This window comes from Metarhizium acridum, assembly GCF_019434415.1.
Source record: "Metarhizium acridum strain ARSEF 324 chromosome Unknown scaffold_555, whole genome shotgun sequence".
Taxonomy (NCBI): domain Eukaryota; kingdom Fungi; phylum Ascomycota; class Sordariomycetes; order Hypocreales; family Clavicipitaceae; genus Metarhizium; species Metarhizium acridum.
This window is the reverse complement of record NW_027094039.1, coordinates 1,500,033-1,520,493: the sequence shown is the minus strand read 5'-3', so window position 1 is coordinate 1,520,493 and position 20,461 is coordinate 1,500,033. Positions and strand designations below refer to the sequence as shown.

The 20,461-nt window shown below is 40.6% G+C and overlaps 5 protein-coding genes across 5 annotated transcripts; 1 reads left to right on the top strand and 4 right to left on the bottom strand.

Moving 5' to 3' along the window:
* Nucleotides 1-755: 755 nt before the first annotated feature.
* J3458_019179 (uncharacterized protein) lies at nt 756-1,386 on the top strand (the record flags this gene model as incomplete). Its single annotated transcript, XM_066121440.1, has 2 exons — nt 756-897; nt 1,019-1,386. 2 exons carry the CDS (start codon nt 756-758, stop codon nt 1,384-1,386), a joined length of 510 nt encoding a protein of 169 aa, XP_065973798.1.
* Nucleotides 1,387-2,435: 1,049 nt separating this feature from the next.
* Nucleotides 2,436-2,825, bottom strand: J3458_019178 (uncharacterized protein; the record flags this gene model as incomplete). The annotated part of the gene is made up of 1 exon (XM_066121439.1): nt 2,436-2,825. One exon carries the CDS (start codon nt 2,823-2,825, stop codon nt 2,436-2,438), a length of 390 nt encoding a protein of 129 aa, XP_065973797.1.
* A 134-nt stretch (nt 2,826-2,959) lies between these two features.
* J3458_019177 (uncharacterized protein) lies at nt 2,960-3,205 on the bottom strand (the record flags this gene model as incomplete). The annotated part of the gene is made up of 1 exon (XM_066121438.1): nt 2,960-3,205. The coding sequence occupies one exon, from the start codon at nt 3,203-3,205 to the stop codon at nt 2,960-2,962; it is 246 nt and encodes an 81-aa protein (XP_065973796.1).
* A 601-nt stretch (nt 3,206-3,806) lies between these two features.
* Nucleotides 3,807-5,104, bottom strand: J3458_019176 (uncharacterized protein). Its single transcript, XM_007817026.2, has one exon. The coding sequence runs from the start codon at nt 4,790-4,792 to the stop codon at nt 3,917-3,919; it is 876 nt and encodes a 291-aa protein (XP_007815217.2). The 5' UTR covers nt 4,793-5,104; the 3' UTR covers nt 3,807-3,916.
* A 1,420-nt stretch (nt 5,105-6,524) lies between these two features.
* On the bottom strand, nt 6,525-10,213 carry J3458_019174 (uncharacterized protein). Its single transcript, XM_007817025.2, has one exon. It carries the CDS (start codon nt 9,782-9,784, stop codon nt 6,638-6,640), a length of 3,147 nt encoding a protein of 1,048 aa, XP_007815216.2. The 5' UTR covers nt 9,785-10,213; the 3' UTR covers nt 6,525-6,637.
* Between the last annotated feature and the right edge of the window lie 10,248 nt (nt 10,214-20,461).

Sequence of the window (20,461 nt, the reverse complement as noted above, 5' to 3'; positions counted from 1 at the left end):
GCAAATCTGATGTTTCTTGGGCCATAGCCTGACCTGAGCCTAGTGTTTTGCGCGGGCAGCCCAGTATGATACATCCGACCCAGGTATTTGGATATAAGACGCAAGGGCAGCGCGCAATATTACAGCCAAATGAGTAACGCATACGCCGTGATCCCTATTCGTATAGTTCCAACTGTATGACGAGACCTCAACAAGCATTCTCAAAATGTTGGTCTTTGGGCAGTACATAATTGCTGCGGCCCCGATTGTTGCCATTGGTGCCTGTGCCCACGCTCGTGCCAATTCTCGAGGCCAAACTGCAAACGAGCTTCCTCCTCCTTTGACAAGGCCTCCAGCAGATTTTACTCAGCTCTCGGGGCTTTTTGGGCGTCAGGCGGTGCCCAAGACTTGCGGATATATTTCCGGGGTAGACCGTAGGTGACTGAGCAACTGAAAAAGCAGATACCAGACTTTGTCCAGTTCGCAAGCTGACTTTTTCTTTCTTTTTCCAGCGCTGACATGCTCCTCACCCTTTACATGCATCTATAACACGCGACGCAACGCCCAAGGTTGTTGTACTGATCGATATTGCACCCTCCCCACTGCATGCGTGCCGTACGGTTCTCCCTCTCCAACAGACGCGGAGACTGTATATTGGTAAGAAAGAGGCGTGTGTATAGGAAGATGGAATGCTAATTCTTTTGAGATAGCAGAAACTCTGCCAAGCCTTCTTGCTTGACACTCTCCTTTGTCGACGATCCATGCTCCGGGTGCACATGGCACGCCTGTTCGACGACAGACGGAACAAGACCAATCTACAATACTCGACCGCCCAGCACAACTACCATCTCAATCCCTCCAAGCACTACGCCGGCGCCGGCGCCAGTTACCGTGACGCCGCCGTCGAATCCCACCCCGGTAGGCGCTATTGTTGGAGGCGTGGTCGGAGGAGTCGGTGAGTTGCAGAGCGCACATGTGTGAAGGGAAGACTTTGACAGATGCTGGAAGAAGAAAATGCTGACTGCTGTCGGCCGTTCAGCCGCTTTGGCTTTGATAGGTGGTTCAATCTCGTTCCTGATACGGAGGCAAAAGACACCCGCTTCGTCTTCTCAGTCCAAACCGTCATTGGCAATTGCTTCCGAGCCGCATGGTGGTAATGGCACTGGTGGCGCGGCCCATGGCTATCTTGCGAAACCAGAAGCCGCCAACATTGCCGGCTCCAACGCAAGCCCGTACGCGTCTTCACCTTCGTCACCAACCCCAGTTTACTACCCTTGCTACATGGACCAGCGAGTCATGCCGCAGCCTCAGTTCCAAGCCCAGCCAGACTGGTACCAGTCTACCGCGCACGAGATGCCGACCACAAAGCCGGAACGGCAGGCCCAGGAGTTGCCGGAGGCGCCCTGAGCGCTTGGTGACAGGATGCCGTGGAGATTTTCTCGTCCTGCCTTGATGGAATAAGTCGCCTTCAGAGGGTGGCGACATGAAAAGGTGTATGTCTGACGCAGCTAAAATCCGGTGACCATGTCTGGTGGCCGACAACCAGGTGGAGCGCTCTGGCAACAGGCCAAATAACGACTTCCAACGCCTGTTTTCATGCGCTTTCTATGCACAGACAAGAAATACGTAGTGCCCACTGGGTCGGTATGTCAAAGCCCTTGGGGGGTATGGGACTGTGATGCTTGGGGTGAGAAGCCTTCGGGGCGGCTGTCAGCTGACTCCAATCAACCTCTGTACTCGGTTGAGTGAGTCGGCTGCTTGAACTGCATTTTCTCCGTCGACTTAGTCAACCGGTCTCACAAGTTGGGCTCAGTCGAGGTTGCCGAGAGCTGGAGTCAAGGCCCTGAATGGTAGTATGTAATCTAAGTCGGCCTCGGAAGTGGCCAACCAAGGCCCGCCACAATGCATGTTTGTTCCCAAAGATGGAATGGCGCAGCGCTTTATATAAAGTGCTCTTTATACTTTATTCGAGGCAGCATCGCTTAAACTCACCAGACAGAATCTTCAGGCAACCCATTCGGCGCCATTAGTTCTGTTCTAGGCCACGGCCTGGAAGCTCGTGGCGTCAATTAAGGTTATCAGATCAGATAACCCACGTTTACCCCACATCTTTATTGTCGCCAAGCCTCACGCCCCTGCCCTTGGCCTTGACCCCCGGTCCGTCTCGCTACGGACAACCGCTCGGTGATTTCGGTCCAAGCACGTCAACGGGGTCATCACCACGCTTCGGACGGAGATCGGGTCGTATCCCGGCCATCGAGTCCCCTAGTCGCCTGTGGTTCCGAGCTGAAAATGACCCGTGTGGCACTTGACATGATATGTAGAGAGCGACGGCCGGTGGTCTTTTTTTTTTTTCCCAAAATCTTGGACGGTTCTTCTTCCTCTGTTACCTAGAATACTCATTCTCCCCGTCCTGGTTCGAGGGACCGCCGGCCGCAATTTTTGGCGAGTTGGGGCTATACGCCCGCTTCCCTAGCTACGTGCTCGCCGTGCTGGGCGAGGAGCCTAGGTATGTCTTCAACAGGGCCACGGTGCGTCGCCGCGCACAATTCTTGGGAAGCACGCCGCCGGACCAGCGAGACCGCACCATCGTCATTATAGGCGCCTCCTTTGCCGGACACGACGTCGCTCGCTTGGTTGCCGGCCGACTGTCGCCGAAAAGCCGCTACCGGGTCGTCGTCATGGAGCCGAATAGCCACTTCCAGTTCACCTGGGTGCTGCCGCGGTTCTGCGTCATCAAAGACCACGAGCACAAGGCCCTTATTCCGTATGGGAAACACGCCCAGTGCCCGCCTGGGGTGCTCGAATGGATTCAAGATGGCGTGGTGAGCATCAACAAGACCCATGTGCGGCTGGAGAATGGCGGAAAGTCAATCGGGTACGATTACCTTGCTATCGCCACGGGGTCTGGCGTCAAGACCAGTCTGCCGTCGCGAGTGAATGCCGAGAGGAGAGCCGGCGTCCAACTCATTCGCAGGATTCAATCGAGGATTGAGGCGGCGCGGCGGGCGTGGAAGTGGCCACTGATGCCAAGAATCTGTACCCCGACAAGAACATTATTCTGCTTCATTCCAGATCGGCGGTGATGCATAGATTCGGCAAGAGGCTGCAGGATGAGGCGCTTGAGGGACTGAAGAGGATGGTTATGCAAGCTATTCTTGAGGATGGGGTTGTGGACGAGGATCTCTGAGGCGAACAAGGTGACGCTGCGATCAGGGAGAGACATTTCATGCGACCTTTTTGCAAGTTTTCTAAGGGTTATTTTGTTTCTCCAAGGATGCGCACATGTGCTTACAAGCTTTGATACAACCTAGCTCAACCGCACGGGACAGTCGCCCTGCTCTGAACTCCTTGGCTCCTTGTCGCCGCAATCGATTTCTCCAAACGGATACGTCAAGGTCAAGCCGACGCTCCAAATAGCCGATGGCAAATGTCCAAATGTCTATGCTTGTGGACAAGTTACCGACACCGAGACACCGTGTCCCAATGCCCGCTCTGCCATGCGTCAAGCAGCCACTGTGGCCAAGAACATTTCGACGGTTGTCGATGGGAAGCAGCCCAAACATGTGTACAGACATCATTGGGCTGACACGTTTATTAAGCTCACCCTCGGCCTGGTGAGTGGAAACAATCTACTATAACCCTGCTTTTAGGAGGGAACCTGACTTGTTTAGGACCGTTCCGCAACATTATTGGCGACGGACATTCAGACTTGATGTTCACGTCTCAGGATAAAGACGTCACATTGATGATCAAATCAACCTGGGCAAGAATGGGGCAGAAGCCGTTCGAGGATGAGTACGACAATGATGATCAAACGGAACGGTCAAGGCATGAGAAGAGTTGAACTAGAAGGTACCTGGTGCATTTTGCATGAAATCGTGGCTCGCAACAGTGCCGCAGTCAACGGCCGCCTCACGATATACACCGCTCGTGCTTAAACAAATCGAGAGACCCAGACATCCATGGTTCTAACCTTTTCACCATTCAGCAGTCCAACAGCGCCAATCACAGCCTCCCTTGCCGACAGGAGCGCAGTCTTCAGCGTCACATCCATGATGTACTTGTCAATCTCCTCCAGGAACCGCTTGCTCTTCACCGTCCCGATCTCCCACGATCCGTCCAAGAGCGCCACGCCCGGGACATGGACCTCTTCCTCGTCCAGAGCCCAACCACCCTTGGCGGCGGCGTCCTTGATGTTCAGCGGGCCCAGCAGGCAGCGGATGTTGGCCTCGCTCCCCTTGTTGTGTGCCTCGAGCGTAGCACGCGCAATAGCAGCCATGACATGAGGCACGGCGGCCTTCTCCCTGGCCGTAAGCGCGTACTCTGCCACGAGGAGCTTGGTGGCACAATCCTTGAGCGCCGCGAGCATCTCGCCCAGCGTGTCCGGCCCGTCAAAGTACCAGACGCAGTGGGCCAAGACGACGAAATCCCACCTCTTGCCGGGGTTGTCAGAGAGGAACTTGATGGGTTCTGCATTGTACCAGGTGATTCGGTCCCCTACAGGACCAGCAGACAGGTGGGCCTGTGCCTGGGCGAGCGTGAAGGGCGCACCGTAGTCTGGAGGGCCAGGATCGACGGCATCAACATGGCCCTCGGGGCCGACGGCCTCGGCGAGGACAGCGGTGCAAGTGCCCTGTCCGCAGCCGATTTCGAGAACTTTACTACCCTGTGGTATTTTCCACGAGTTGACCAGCCTGATGCGGTGTTCTGCCTGGCCGATTTCGACGGTCAAGTGCTTGGCATCGTCGAGGATGGCGTAGGAGGCGATCTTGTCGGCGGCTTCGGCGGCGAGGGGTGTAAACGACGACATTGTGGGCTTGGTTGCTATTCTACAGTCCTCCTAGTTCTGGCGAGGGGTCCTCCTTCATACAGCCACTTTGTTGCCGTGCATGTATGTAACTGAGTGCGTCAACTATCAGGGTGTCTTGCCCGTGTGTGGATGAGTGGTGACTCATTGGCAGTGGATTCGAACTCGCCGCGATTGGCGCAGACAAATTTCCATTTGTTCGAGTCAAACTGTGACTGAGATGGAATAACGACGATTCCGCGGCCCCGTCAATACCGTTGCCTACTTTGAAAGGTACTTGCTGTCTAATTCAACGGTGCGAAAGATGACTTTCAGACGACATGATTGTATGTGTGGTCAAAGGTAGTAAACTTCAGACCATATGGTTGGACTGTATTCCATCACAATACTCGACGCCACGTGATATGGCTGAATCGTCATAACCTAGCCATTCTTGATCAACGTTACCCGCCGATCTCGACCAAATCCCCCACATGCCGCATCACAAACTGTGTTCAACAAGATTGGCCCAAACACATTTCCATAGGGGCCCTTATCAGGACATGCCGGAAAATGCCTCCCCGGGTCTTCTCTTCCCGAAAGCCATCACTCCGGCACTCGTCACGGCACCCCCGAGCTGGCTGATTGTCTCGCACCGAACGCCACCTCCGTCATCAACAATGGCGCGCCGGTAGAAGCATCCAGCGTGCAGGGCATGTTGGAGATGCGCGCGTCCAAGCTAGTCAGGTCTGGGCATGCCGTGAAAACGGCCTGAGATATCGACAATGCATCGAGAACCGTCATGTACGAGGGCACGAGCGCAACGGTGCTCAAGGAGGACAAAGACGGCGTCGAGGTCAAGATGAAAGAGTTGAATCTCATCGAGCTTTCCGGAGCCGTAATGGAAAGGGCCTCCACGGGCTTCAGGCGGTGCAGTCGAGGGCCCATCTGGACGCGTCGCCCGTGACCGAGAGAGCAGCAGCCATGGTGAAGGCCGGGGAACGATAAGTGCGTCTGCGGCGGTGCGTCAATGGCCCTTGTCCATGTAACGAGCAAACTGGATTTGTAAATACCTGGCTGTCGTTGTAGGTCTATTTGTTTGATGCTGACTGCCGCCGACCCAGCCGACTTTGGTCCTTGACGCATCGACACACGTTTATAAGAAATCAGATGTCATCATGGTTATCAACCAAATCGACGAGAAGGCAACAACAACCCCGAGACAGAAACCCCATCGTGACAAGGTTGCCCCCCTGCCTTGGTCTGAGAAAGTAGAGGCATACGCTCTCAATCTCAGTCGAAACCAGAAGAAGGTGCCAAGTGGCCCTCACCGTTGTATTGTGCAAGGCAAAGTGAGCGAGCGTCGGCGCTGGTGACAGGCGGGCTCTTATACGCCAATTCTTTCAGCAGTCTCACAAACTGACGTGCCATTTCGTGAAACCCAGAGGGACTGATACTGTCTAGGTTCCTTTGGATCACCCGTCGGTAATGAGTGATGATCAACCAGGCCTGTTCCTGTCTGACGCCGCCGTTCCTAATTCTTAATCTTCTTCTTGGAGCAATACACCAAGTGATTTCACCTTGGACAAACTTGCGGCGGAATGGACCCCGGCCGATTTTCCACACAAGACCAATATAAAAACACACCAGTCATGCCTTTTCCCGCGTCACCACTCGAGATTCACACAACCGGACACGAAAGCATAATCATATACAGTCACTACATAATAATAAATAAATAAGTACAGGAAATATCACCCCCTTCTCCTCGTAGATATCCTCCATGAAAATCACAGCCCAAGATCAAAAAAAACTCCACCCCGGATCCCAAAGTCTTCCAAATTCTCGCAATCCCAAGCCCAACAATTCCTAGTCCTGCCCATGTCCCTGCCCCCTCGTCGGACTGTTCGACTGGCTGCGACTCTCAATGCTATCAACCATCTGCAACACCTTGGTCCTGGGCCTCTCAAATCGAATCGCCTCGGCAGTAAAAACCGCGCCAGACGACCTCCTCCCCGAGTCGTCCGTCGAGTGGCTCAGCCTCGGCTCAGCAAAGTCCACATGCAACAAGTCCGGATCCTCAACCAGAGAGTACGGCCTGTCATCTCTCCGCCTCTCGTGCTGCTCAACCGTTGACATGGACGAGTTCTTGTCCGGATCAACCAGCTCGGCAACCTGAGGCTCATGCAGCTCGTCCGTCTCTTTGAGCCTCGCTCCCTTCTGCAATGTGTCGTCTGCCTCCATTTGCGATTCAGCGTCGCCGTTAACCACGCGTAACCGCTCCTTCGGCACGGTAAACATGACTTGTACCAGGCGCTGCTCCACGGCCCGTTCTATATCCCAGTCGTTTTCGGGCTGCTCGCTTCCCCCGGCAACGGAGCTGGCTTCGGGTCCGTCCTCCCAGTCCAAGCGGCCTTGCTTCCTTCTAAGAAGCTCGCCGGGAAGACCAGCACGAGGCTCGTAGTCGCCGCCGTACTGCTCCGTTTCCGGTCTCGTGACTGCCGAGTTTACTGACGGTGCTCTTGGCGACGAACCGCCTGATTGGGAGAAGACGCGGCCAAGGGACCCGAGCCAGCTTCGCCGGGGTTTCGATTTGGACGGTGAGGACGGAGTAGTCAAGTCTTCGTCGTCATAAGCGTTCGCGGCGGTGGATGGTGTCGCGCGTCCCAGCAAGGCAGGCCCTTCGGCCTGCAGCGCCCCGAAGCCAGATTTTGCCGTGTTGTAACTGCTCGAGGAAGAACTGCCAGGTTTGGGATGATCGCCCCCAAGCAGCATGCCGCCAAGGAGGTTTCCTGATTTCCGATTAGACTGCGAGCGCCGCAGACTGTCCGCCGCGCTGCGATTTGATTCCGACAAGTTGGAGCCGCTTCGGGATTCGTCGTCTCGCAGAGCCGCCGAGCGCGTAGAGTTCCTTCGCGTAGGTGATCTGCGACTCTTCCGGGAAGAGTTGTACCTCTCCAGCAGCGAGTCGACGGCGTCTACATCACATACCCATTTTTGGACATCTGCATCGTACCGACGGCGCTCTTCGGGACTCGGCGTCGCTGAGGATCGATTGCTAGGCGGAGAGAGGACCGACGGCGCGGTAGCTGTGGGAGTCACAAACGGATCCGAGTGCTCCTCGGAAGTTGGTGTAAGTGGCTCCGTGACATGTTGCGGCGCCTCGTGATATTCGTCCTCCTCATCCTCTAGGATGGGATGAATCCGGCCAGGTGGTGAGACGAACGCGTTGAAGCGCGTCTCTGCGGGCACATAGCCCCCTCTCGTGCTCCGGCTCATGACTGGCTTTCTCGTGATTGCGCGGCCATGCCCGTCGTCGAGAGACGCCCTCGCCCCTCGAAGAGATTCATAACCCCTCGATGTATCAGATACACCTTGGTGGCCGTTGTGACCAGCCACGTGCCACGGAAACGCATCCTCGCGTTCCGTCATCTCATCCGCATCGTGGGAAAAGTACCTCGCATCTTGCGCCATGACCTGGGCGGCCTCGTCCCTCCGCGACTCTCGCCTCTCATTCAACCTTTTCCTCCACATACAGAATGCCAAAACAAGAAGGCCTAAAAGCAGCACGAGACCCAAGCCGAGACCCAATCCGAGCCCCAGCTTCCTAGACTGTATAGCGTCGTTTCCGGCCCCAGGAGCATCGTGCGACCCTTTTCTCGTGGGTATTTTGCCCGGCGTAGGGTTGGTATACGAGTCGGACCACGACATGGATGTGACATTGAAGAAGCGCAGCGCACCACCAGACGAAGCTTGACGTTTGGAGCTCCCGCCAGAAGAAGACGTCTCCCACCCGCCGTACACCATCATCACATTGCCGGGCAGCATGGCTGCTCCATGGCCATACACCCCCTTTCCGCCAGGCTGTTCCCGCGGAACACTCCATTTCCAGGAACTATACGTCTGAGCGAGCTGCAGGACAACGAGTTGAGGCTCAGCAGCGTTGCTCACGTCGCCGACCCATCCTCCCAAGACGACAATCGACGTCCCATCCTCTGTCAGAACCGCCGTGTGTCCAGATCGACTTTCAACGTTGTCGCTTCCCGTCGCAGCATCGGCCCCCCCAATATTGATGTACGACCACGACTCTTCAGGCAGATTCCACACCGCAGCAGTGCTCATATTGATAAATGCCTCTTGCGTGTGGCCACCCAGCAGCACAAAGCCCGCCTGCTGCGAAACCGCACCAGAGATGTTCGTCACCGAAGCCGGCAACTGCGTCAGGGTAAATCCAGCAATGGGCGTTCGTGGACCAGCCGTGGATGCCACGCTGAGCGAGTAGGCCGTATCCACAGCCTGTGTGCTCGGTGCCAAGCTCATCATTGCCTTTGTGTAGTTGGCATTCGACTGCCACGTTTCGGAGCTCGTGTTGGGGGCGTGACACATGCCTCCGTACGTGTAAACCGTCGGCTGGTCCATCGTGGGCGAGAGCTTCGACGAAAACGCCAAGGTGCCTCCGAGGAAATACGGGCCTCGCGAGGATCCCTGCTGGGAGCTGCCCGAGGTGGTCGTTCGCTTCGACCATGCGCCGCCGCCGCCGCCGCCATCGCCAGTCGCCTCGCTCGAGAAGCTCCATAGCGAGCCCGCGGTTCCGTCGCATGCCCCAGAATACACAACCACCGACCCGTTGCTCGTCCTTGCGGCCCCGAAGGCCGTTGTCGCCGGCTGGCTCTTCAGGAACGGTAGGTCTGTCGTTACCGGTGCGGGTTGAGCACCGGCCGCCACGTCCGTCGAGTAGTTGAAGGCGGAAAACTGTACGCTCCCATCGTCGCTCTGGGAAAAGACGTAGGCCAGGTCCGCGCCGCTGCAAGTCGATTCGCCTGCACAGGCCGTCGGCAGGAGAATCTGCGTCGGCACGTAGGGAAACACATGCGCCGCCACAGCAGCCGGTTGTAGGGCCGCCAGGCCGACGGCGAACAACGTAGCGTTTTGCCTCCATGCGCTGGTCCTCTTCTTCATCCTCAAGCCGCGAGCTGCATATGCAGTTTCCGTGCCTGAGGAGTCTCCCTCCCGCATTGCTCGCCCAAAGATGAGCTTTCCCCGTTTTTCAAATGTGTCGATGCTCTGTATATCGTCGGTTTATACGGGCGGAAGTCGTGCCTAGTATGAAACCATCGTTGCGGCAAGTCTCCCAAACGGCCTGATCTTGTCGAAGCTGCCAAAGAACGCAGCAAGCAAAACGAGCAGAATTCGGTTCGATAGCAATGCTTATAGGTGTAGGCGCCCTCGCCAAGAGGCGCCTCACTGACAAAGCTTTGTTTGCTTGTGCTGTGAAACAGCTGTCTAGCACAAAAGTAGCAGCCGGCACGATGATCTGCAATGACGCTTCAAGCATAGGCTTCTGCCGCCGACAAGTCGCATAAGACCGCTCTCGCTGCTCGCTCGTTTGTGTTTGTCCAGGAAAAAAAGCAGCGGTCTCGGCTCCAAGAAAAATTAAGGAGGAACAATACAGCGGCGTACGTTGCGGCCGTTGTCACCGTCGGAAAGTATATACAAATAAACAGAAACTATTATGGCGTCTAGCTCGTGGTAGGAAAAGGCAAAATGGCCAGTTCTACGGAGTACATGGATGGTATCAATGGGCCAAGAGACAAAGGCAACGGGCGGTTGCCAATAGTGTTGAACCAACCCCGTCCATGCACACACATCGTCCCGCCATTCTTATGCAAGGCAAAGGACAGGTGAGGGGTCCAGAAGGCTTGGGGCCCTGGCCACCAAATAGAGCTGACCCAAAATGCAACCTACGAGAGTCAACTTGGCCAGCCCAAGTCTGACATTTACTACGGAGTGTTGGGGATGTGGTGGATGTGATAGGTACATGGGTTTCATCTCTGAAATCTCGCCGTGGAAAACACCAATAACGGGGTGGGCAGCTAGGTTTCGGCCCAGTAGTGCGCAATGGGATGGTGAGATGGGTGGTGCACTGGTGATAGGTTTTGTTATGATTGCTGGTTGCTACGGAAACAACGCGACACAAATCTGGTGGTTGGTGTTAAACTTTTGGCGGGCGTGGAATAAATGGGGCTGTCGGTCGAGCACGGCACCGAGGGACGGGACACCCAGCAACTCTCAGGATACTACTGTTTATACTACTCGTGCCACGCCCTACTATTTTAGGGGCCTCGTTTCACTCACCACTTAAAGGTGGTGCTTATTATTAACGTGGCCTAATTACTAACGCGGCTTAATTTTAAACTTAAACGCGTTTAATCGTAAAAATACCTATAATTAACGTTTAAAAGTTAAAAAGTAAAGTAAAAATACGTGTAATTAAGGCCCTTTAATTTATTAATAAAAATCTAGGTGTAAAATTACGTATTATAGCTTAAAATTTTAATGTGTTTTATAATAGGCTTTAATAATAATAATAAGGCGTTTTTATTAAAGAAGGCTATTTAATAGTAAATATAAAGCTTTTAAGGGAAAAAGAAGTTACTTTATATAATTATATTAATTACCTTAATAAAGTAAATTTTATTATTTAAGTTAAATTTATTATAAACGTTATAAATTATATTTTAAAAGAGAGATTATTATTATAAGATTATAAGAGGGACTAGAAGTCAGGTAGCTAAAGTAGGGGTAGCTATATTATAATAACTAAAGCTTATTTTATTTTCTAGTTATACGAGATATAGGGGATATAGTCTTAAAGCCTCTATTTCACGTAACGTTATTAATCGTATTATAAGTGAGTAAGGTTTCCTAACTACCTTATAACTATTTCCCTTTACTTTAACTAAGCGTTAAATAGCCTTAATAATTACTTACTAGCTATATAATAGTATATTATTAATTAATATATAAATAATTTAAACGTTTAATTAAGGTTAATTATATTATTATATAATTAATCGTATATATAAATTAATATAGTCTCTTTATACTTTTACTAGTTATTTCTCCCTTAAATATTATTACTTACCTTATTCTTTTTTATCTTATTTATTTAATCCCCTTTTTTTACTTAAAAAACCTTATTTTATTAAGCTAATCACCTATTATTTATTATTAAAATAGTAAATATTAATATTAAGCGTTGTTTTTACTTATATTACCTACGTATAATAGTAAACGCCTATTATTATAGCTTTTTAAAGAAGCTTAAACTCCTTTAAATTTCTTATACTTTTAATAGTAACTTAAGCTTAAATACTAGCCTTTTTAAACGCTATTAATAGTATATTATACGCGCTAATACGTGTAATTTAATTAGTCTATAACTTTAAAGGGTTTTTCTATAGTTTTATTATATCTTTATTAACGTTTATATAACTTATTTTTATTATAATTAAAGATATAATTAATCTTTTATACCTTTTAAGCTACCTTTAATAGCTTATAATTACCTTAATTTTAAAGGATAAGAATAATAGTAATAATAATAATATTAGTTATATTTTTTTACGTGTAACTTACGTGCGCTTTACCTAGCTTTTATTAGAAATTATTTATAGCTTTAACCACGTTAAAACTACCTATTATATTACTTATAAGCTAACTAGTATAGTAAAGAGCTTATAGGTACGTTTTTCCTTAATTTATTATAATATATTTACTAGCTAATTCTCTTCTTTTAATTTACTTAAAGTACCTATTATTAGTATATAATAGCTTAAAAGTAGCTTTTAATTACTTAAATTCTCTTTTTATAATTTAATAATATAAGTAGACTTCTTTACTAGTAACTCTCTATTATTTCGCTTATTAATTATTATTAAGTAAATTATAATTAAGTCTTTAATAAATAAAAAGTAACCTAAGTTTTACGTTTACGTTTATTTAACCTAGGTTATATTATTTAAGTAATAATAATTTATTACCTTTATAATAGTATAAAGAAGGTAATTATTACTAATAAATTTAATAATAATCTACCTAAAAATAACGCCTTAAATGCTTTTTTATTAATTCTTTTTATACTTTAAGTATTATTTTATTTATTTTTTATTTAATAGTTTATTAGCTTAAAAATTAAAATAAATAAAATTAATAATATTAAGAGTATAGCCGTTTAATTTTCACGTAATAGTCTCTTACTTATAGTTTTCTTATAACGTTTTATTAGCTTTTCGTTTATTCTTATTTTATTAGAATATAATAATTACCTTAAGTACGTTAATTATATCTTTAATAGCTATTTATTAGTTATACTTAAAGGGCTATTTCTTTTACTTTACTAGGTAATAGGTATCTTCTTAAAACTCTCTTTAATTTTTAACTTCTTTAACTTTATACTCTTTATTATTCTCTTTAAGGTTTAATATTAAAAGTAGGTTTTTATTAGTATTTTCTTACCTTTTTTTATAGCTTTAATAAGCTAATATAAAAGATATTATAAAGGTAATTATATTATTTTAATAGTATTAAGTAATATACTTATTTTTTAATAGTTTTTAGAATTTAAAAGGGTTTAATATAATAAGAGATAAGCTTTTATTTTCTTACCTTAAATTTAATATTCTTTATAATTAAGCCTATTAAATCCCTCTTATATAAGATAAGGGGTATATACTATTAATTATAATACTTTACTTAGAATTTTATAGCTTTTTACTAGTTAATTTAAAGTTATTCTTATACTTTCTTAAGCTTAATTATATAGGTTTTTATAGTAAATACTCTCTTTTAATAAGCTTTAACCTTAAGGTAAAAGTAAAACTTTAAGTTATACTCTATTAAACTATAATTAAGTAAGTAGCTTATTATATTACTTTTCGCGTTATTATAAGCGAATTAAGCTTATAATAATAATTACACTTATATTAGTTAATTACTTATAATAAAATAATGTAAGTAATACTCTATAATTTAGTTTATTCTTTTTATTTACTCGTTTATTTATAGGTAAAAAGCTATTAAAAGCTTTCTTTTTATCTTAAATAAGTAATAAAGGTTTAATTAAAATTAGCTGGTAAATACTAGCTCTTTATTAAAGATAATACCTTTTAATATATTAAATTAAAGTTTAACCTTATAATAAAAGAGTTTTATTAGTTTTATAGCGTTAATAATAATATTAATTATTAAAAAAAGAGAATACTTAATAAATTAGTCTATTATTACTAGTATTATATTAACGCTTTACTTAAGATACTTTATCTTAAATAGCTTTATTATAAAGTTTATTAATATTTTAACTTAAAGTTACCGTAAAATTAATAGTAATTTAAGCGCGCTATATAAGTAATACTATTAGGTTATTACCCCTTAATAGATTATATAGCTTATAATATAATCTTTTACTTTACCTTATATATATAGCTAATAAAAGTTACGCTATAATAGTTTTAAGATTCTTTTTATTTTAAAGTAACTTATTAATAAATTATTATAATATAGCTTAAGTAACTTTTAACGTATCTTTAAATCTTAGGGTATAATTATCTTATTCTTATATAATAAAAGATTACTTTTATTTCTCGTTTAATTCTTCTTTTCTTCTTATTTTATTATTAACTTACTAGTAAATTACTTTTATATATTTAGGTTATAGCTTTAAGCTTAAAGTAAGAGTTCTTTAAGTAATATAATTAATTTATTCTTATAAATTAACTATTATCTTATAGTATACTTTACTTAGCTTTACGTAATTATACTTATTACACTTACTTTCTCCTTAAATTTATTAATAAAATAAGTGGTAATTATTAGACTTATAGCGGTTACTTAGCTTACGTAAGCTAAATATCTTTCTTTTAAAGGCCTTAAAGCTTTATATATTTAATTAAACGTTAGCTTTTTACTATAATTTTTATAGTTTCTTAGGGTATTTTTTACTTTTTCTTAAATAATTTTTCTTAAATAATTACTAGCTTCTTTTATAAGTTTAATAATAGCTTTTTATTAAATATAACTTTACCTTTATAATTAGGTTATTTTAATAGCTTATTTATTAGATTACTCTTATTAAATTAATACTTAATAATAAAGTTAAAGGGTAATAAGAATATATATTAATAAGCTTAATACTTATTTAACTTAAGCTACCTTATAAATATTTAAAGGTTATAATAGTTTAATAGAACCTTAACTAGGTTTATTACCAGAGCATTAACAAGAAAACTACATTTTCATTTTTTAAAAAAGCTTAAATAATTAATAATAAATCTAATAAAATACTTGAATTATAATAATAAATACATAAAATAGCTAATATTATAGCCAATCAGCTTATTCAAAAAAGTGGGTCCCTTTAGCTTTTTGTAAGCTTAAAAACTAGATTATATAGTTTTCTAAAAACTTACTACACTACACTACACTACAAAAACTACAAAATGTAGTTTTTGAAGTTTTAGGCTTATAATAGTATATAAGGACCCACTTTTTTTATTATAAGCTTATAATTTTAGATTTATGCTAGTTATTCGTAAAACTTATAATTCTATAAGTATTTTATTAGATTTAATATAATTTTTTATATTCGAAACTACAAAAACTACAAAACTATAAAACTACACTACTTCCAATGCTCTGTTTATTACCCCTTTTATATAATATTACTAGTATTTAAATAATTTTATTATAATAAATAGTTTTTAATTTAGTATTTTATAATTTCTTTTTATATTAATAAACTTTTAAGATTAAAATATAATAGGGTAATATTACCTTTTATTATTTAGCTATAAGAGAATTCTAATTATTATAAAGTTAAACGCGTTTATCATAATTTAAATTACCTTACTTAAGTTATAATATTAAAGAAAAGAGGCCCTTATAAAGGTATTTTTTAAACGGTTAAACGCTAATTATTCTTTACTTATAAAGATTAAGTAATTAAGCTTTTTACTATTTTAACTCTCCTTTAATAAAGCGTTTAAGAGTACTATTATCTTAGAGTAATCTTATATAAATTATTAATAAAAGTTATAGAATTTTAAAAATACTTATACCTTATAATATATAATTACTTCTTTTTATTCTTAAATAGTTTATACTTATTTTAAATTTATTAAAAGGCTATTAATTAATAGAATAAACTTTAAAAATTCTATAAAGGTTTAGTAAAAGATACACTTAAATAGCTTTATAAATAGCTTAACTACTTATATTCGTTCTAATATTTAAGTAATATAAGAGGTATATTTCTCTTTTATTTTTAAGAAGATTAAGATATTATTTAAATATACTATATAAATAGTATTAATTAGCCTTTATAAGGTTTAGTAAATATAATTCTAAAAAGTAATAGACGCGTTTATAAGGCTAAAGAGTATAACTAAGTATTTATAATACTTATAATAGATTTAAAAGGTTATCTTTCACTTATCTCTCTCTTTTATTTATATTTTATAATAGGTATTCTTAATATTAATCTTTAAGAAGAACTTAACCTCTTAGTATTTATTAATTAACTTTAAAATTAAAGGTAATACGTAGTAATTCTTTTAAGTTACCCTATTTAATCCTCTATAATTTATATATAATCTTAGGGTTCTATTCTTCTTAGGTATAAATAGAATTAATGCCTTAACTAAGCTTTTTAAGGGTTTTATTCGTTTATTTATTAGGTTTTTATTAATATACTAGTAAAGCTTCTTTAACTTAGCTTAAAATAATAGGTAAATAGGTTTATAAGGTAGTATAATATTAGGTAAAAGGTTAATATTATAGTTAGTATTCTTATATAATAATAAGTGTAACGGTGGCTTAGGTTCTAAGGCATAGTAGGTCTGTTTCTTAGGAAGTAAGTCAGGTTGAATGCTATAGAGTAGCTTTTAAGCAGTGTTATAATAAGGCCGTTAAGAGTATAACTCTTAATAGTAAAACTATTGCTTAGATTAATTAATAAAGAACTAGATTATCTAACTATAGGAATACTTCCTCCTTAAGTATTCGTTTATCTCTCTATTATAGTCCTAGATCGATTAGCTTAACTATTAATCCCTTTAAACCTTAATTAACTAGCTTAAAGTTCGGTCGGTTTAATTCTCCCTAGTTAATGTGTTCGAACATTAACCTCTTTAATCGCCTCTTAGGTCACGTGGCTAGTTACGTGCCCCTACCTTCTTCTTATGCCTATGGGTTGTGCCTATTCTAGCTAGTGTGGTCCTGTCCCGTGTCTTATATAGCATCGTTTATAATATTATACCCCTCCTTTATTAGTCTTATCCTTAAGACTATTAAAATAGGCCGGCTTAAGTGTCGTGCGTTTTCTTTCTCCTATTATTATATACTATTATATTAACTAACCGTGTCTTAAAATAGCGGTTTAAAGCTTTATTTACTTCTTCTCTTCGCTGGGATAACCTTTTTTTTACGATAATTAATAATTCGTCTTTATCCTTTATAAAGGCTTACGCTTACTACGCTTATTTAGGACTTCCCTAATATAAAGCCTCCATTTCTAATTTAAGTTATTGTGTAAAGTGTGTAGTGGATAAGTAAGGGAATTATAATATTATAGGGGTGACCCCTTAATAGCTTCACAGTATCGCGGATTAATATTATAAGCTTAAGAGGGAGCTTAAAGAAGCTAAGAAGCGTGCCTTAGCTGAGAATTAAAAGGTCTTACGTTTATGAAAATAAAAGAAATTATAGTTTAAGAAAATAATACGTGCGGTTACGCGTGGTATTAATAACGTTAAAGAGTTAAAACGTGTGGAATATAAGGAAGCGGAATAGCTTTAAAAGACTATAGGGGTTCTTCCTACTCCTTCTAAGAATCTAGATCCTATTTTAGTTCATTTCTTAGATACTAAATTTAGTATTAAGTCGTTAAATAGTGCTTAAGAGATTAATTAAGATGCGTTTCTTAGGAATAAAACTATTTAAGTAACGTTAAGTAATTCATGAGATTTTTAGCTAGTTCCTAGGTGTTTTTGGAGTTTAAATATCCCTTTTATTTAACGAGATAATAACGATTCTTTATATCTTCCCATGCTTTAAGTATTCGTTTAACTTTATATTCGTAAGTATCTTCTATTATAATATTTATAGCGATTATAGATTTATTTAATGCTTTCTCTAATAGTAATATATAAAATATAGGATGGATTCTCATTTTATTTAGTAATAATAGTTTATAGTTAGTATTTAAGATTTTTCGTTTAATAAGGAATAGTCTAATTTTCTTCTAGTTAAGTTTATTGCTAGGTCGCTTAGTTTTAATGTTTTTACGAATAAGGTATACTTTATATCCCTCCTTTAGGATTAGCGCTAGTAATCTCTTTTTATTCGCGTAATATTTCATTTAGTTCTACAAAAATATCCATTCCTATTACAAGTGTTTTTATATTTCTATTATGGTTACTACATGCGTTATAGCTACTAGCGCGTTTATATTCTGTGTCGTATATATTTTAATAATAGGGTTAAATCCGTAATTTACCTTGAATAGTAACATCTTTATATTGTTAATCTTAGAGCTATTATAAGCCTATTATGCTAGTGGTAGCCATTCTACCTAATTATTCTATTAGTAGTTAATATAGCTTCGCAGATATTATTCGAGTATTTGGTTTAAGATTTCTATTTATCTATCTAATTATGGGTGGAATGCCGTTAATAAGCTTTATTTAATCTTTATAGTTTCTATAAGGCATTTCTAAAAGTTTAAGGTAAATAATTTATCGCGATCTAATATAAGCTTTATTAATAATCCATGTTATGTAATAACTATTTTAAAGAACATATACGCTAAGTTCTTAGTATTACTTGATTCCTTATATAAAATGTAATAGGCGTATTTTATAAGTTTATCCATAATAATTAGGGTGCTATTATAAGCTACTCCTATTATAGGTTCTTTTAACTTCGGTAGTTTAATAATAAAGTCCATTATAATAGTTTACTATACTCTTTTAGGTAGTAATATTAGTTATAATTCTCCGTATAATGCGTGTCGCGCTAATTTTACTTTATTACACGTGTCGCATTTCTTAATAACTTCTTATACTATTTTTCTGCTTTCTAGAAAGTCGTATAATCTTCTTAGCCTACTAATCGTTTTCCTTACACCCTAATATCCGTGTAATAGGTGCTCGTGTATTTTCTTAATAAGCTATTCTTAAAGTGTACTAGAAATATACTACCGTTTATTATATAAGAAGATCTTACCTTTCTTAAATAAATGCGTTTTCGTTTCCTAATTATTTAGGTAGCTATTATTCTTAATATATAATACGATCCGTTGCATCTATGTTTTATTTAGCTTAACTTACTAGGTTATATTAATTTCTTAGGTGCCTAGCATAAGGTTCCTATTCTTAGTAGCGCGTAGTAAGGGTGTATTACTCACTTACTCATTCGATTTTAAGTCCTCTCTTCGGCTAAGCGCGTCTACTCTTCCGTTTTTAGATCCTTTATAGTATATAATTTTAAAGTTATAATTCGTGAGGGTTTCATACCATTTAATCTATCGTTTATTTAAATCCTTTATAGTTAAGAACGATGTGAGATTCTTATAGTTAGTATAGACCTTAATTTAATGCTTTGCTCTTATAAGATAATATCTCTATTCTTTAAAGCACTTAATAATAGCTATGAGTTCTTTATCGTGGATCCTATAATTAAGTTTAGGTCTATAGAGTTTCTTTAAGAAGAATACAACTAGGTGTAATCTTCCTTAATTATCTTATTATTTAAGCTATTCGCCTAGTATAAAGTTTAAGGCGTTCGTTTTAAGCTTATAAGGTTTATCTTAATTAGGTGCTTTTAACATAGGTTTTAACGTAATTAAATCTTTTATTTTCTAGAATACCGTGGCTTCTAGTTTATTCTATTAGAAGCTAACTTCTTTCTTTATTAGGTTTATAAGAGGTCATAAAATATCTTTATATTTGCTTAAGAACTTACGGTAGAAGTTTATAAATACTATAAATTCTTTAACTTCTTTTAAATTCTTTAATATAGGCTATTCCTTAATAGTTTTAATCTTATCTAGGCTTATTCGTATTTCTCTATGTGTGAGCACGTACCCTAGAAAGTGTATAGTATTCTAATAGAACTAGCATTTTAAGGCTTTAACTAAGAGTTTATTATCCTATAGAGTTTATAGTACCTTATATATATATCGCTTATGTTCCTTAAAGGTATTCGAGTAAATAAGGATATCGTTAAGGTATATAACTATAAATACTTCTAGTTATTTCCGTAAGATTATATCGATTATTCTTTAAAAGGTTACTAATGCGTTAGTAAGCCTAAAAGGCATTACTAGATATTTATAGTGTCCTCTACTAGTTTAAAATACTATTATTTACTCGTAGCCTTCTTTTATTTGTATAAGGTTATAGGCTTCTTTTAAGTTAAGTGTGGTAAACCATTTAGCTTTTTTAACTTTATCTCTAATTTCCGTTATAAGCAGTAATAGGTATTAATTCTTAATTATAATCTTATTCAAGTGTTAGTAATTAATGTATAGTTATAGTTTCCCGTTCTTCTTTAATACCTATAGGATTAGGTATCCTACTAGGGACTTTAATAGTCGTATATATCCCTTCTATAACATGTCCTTTAAATACTCCTTAAGCGCCTTATCTTACTTAAGGTTTTAAGGATAAATCTTATCAAACGTTAGTTTAGTATTAGGCTAGAGTTTAATCTCGTAGTCCTAGTGTAAATGCTCTAGTAGTTCTGTTTCTAGCTCTCCGTTAAATAGCTTACTATACTTTAAGTATTCCTTAAAAATCTCCGTTATCTTAGCTTTAAGCTCTCTAGTAATTACGTATATTCTTAAAGGCCTATTGT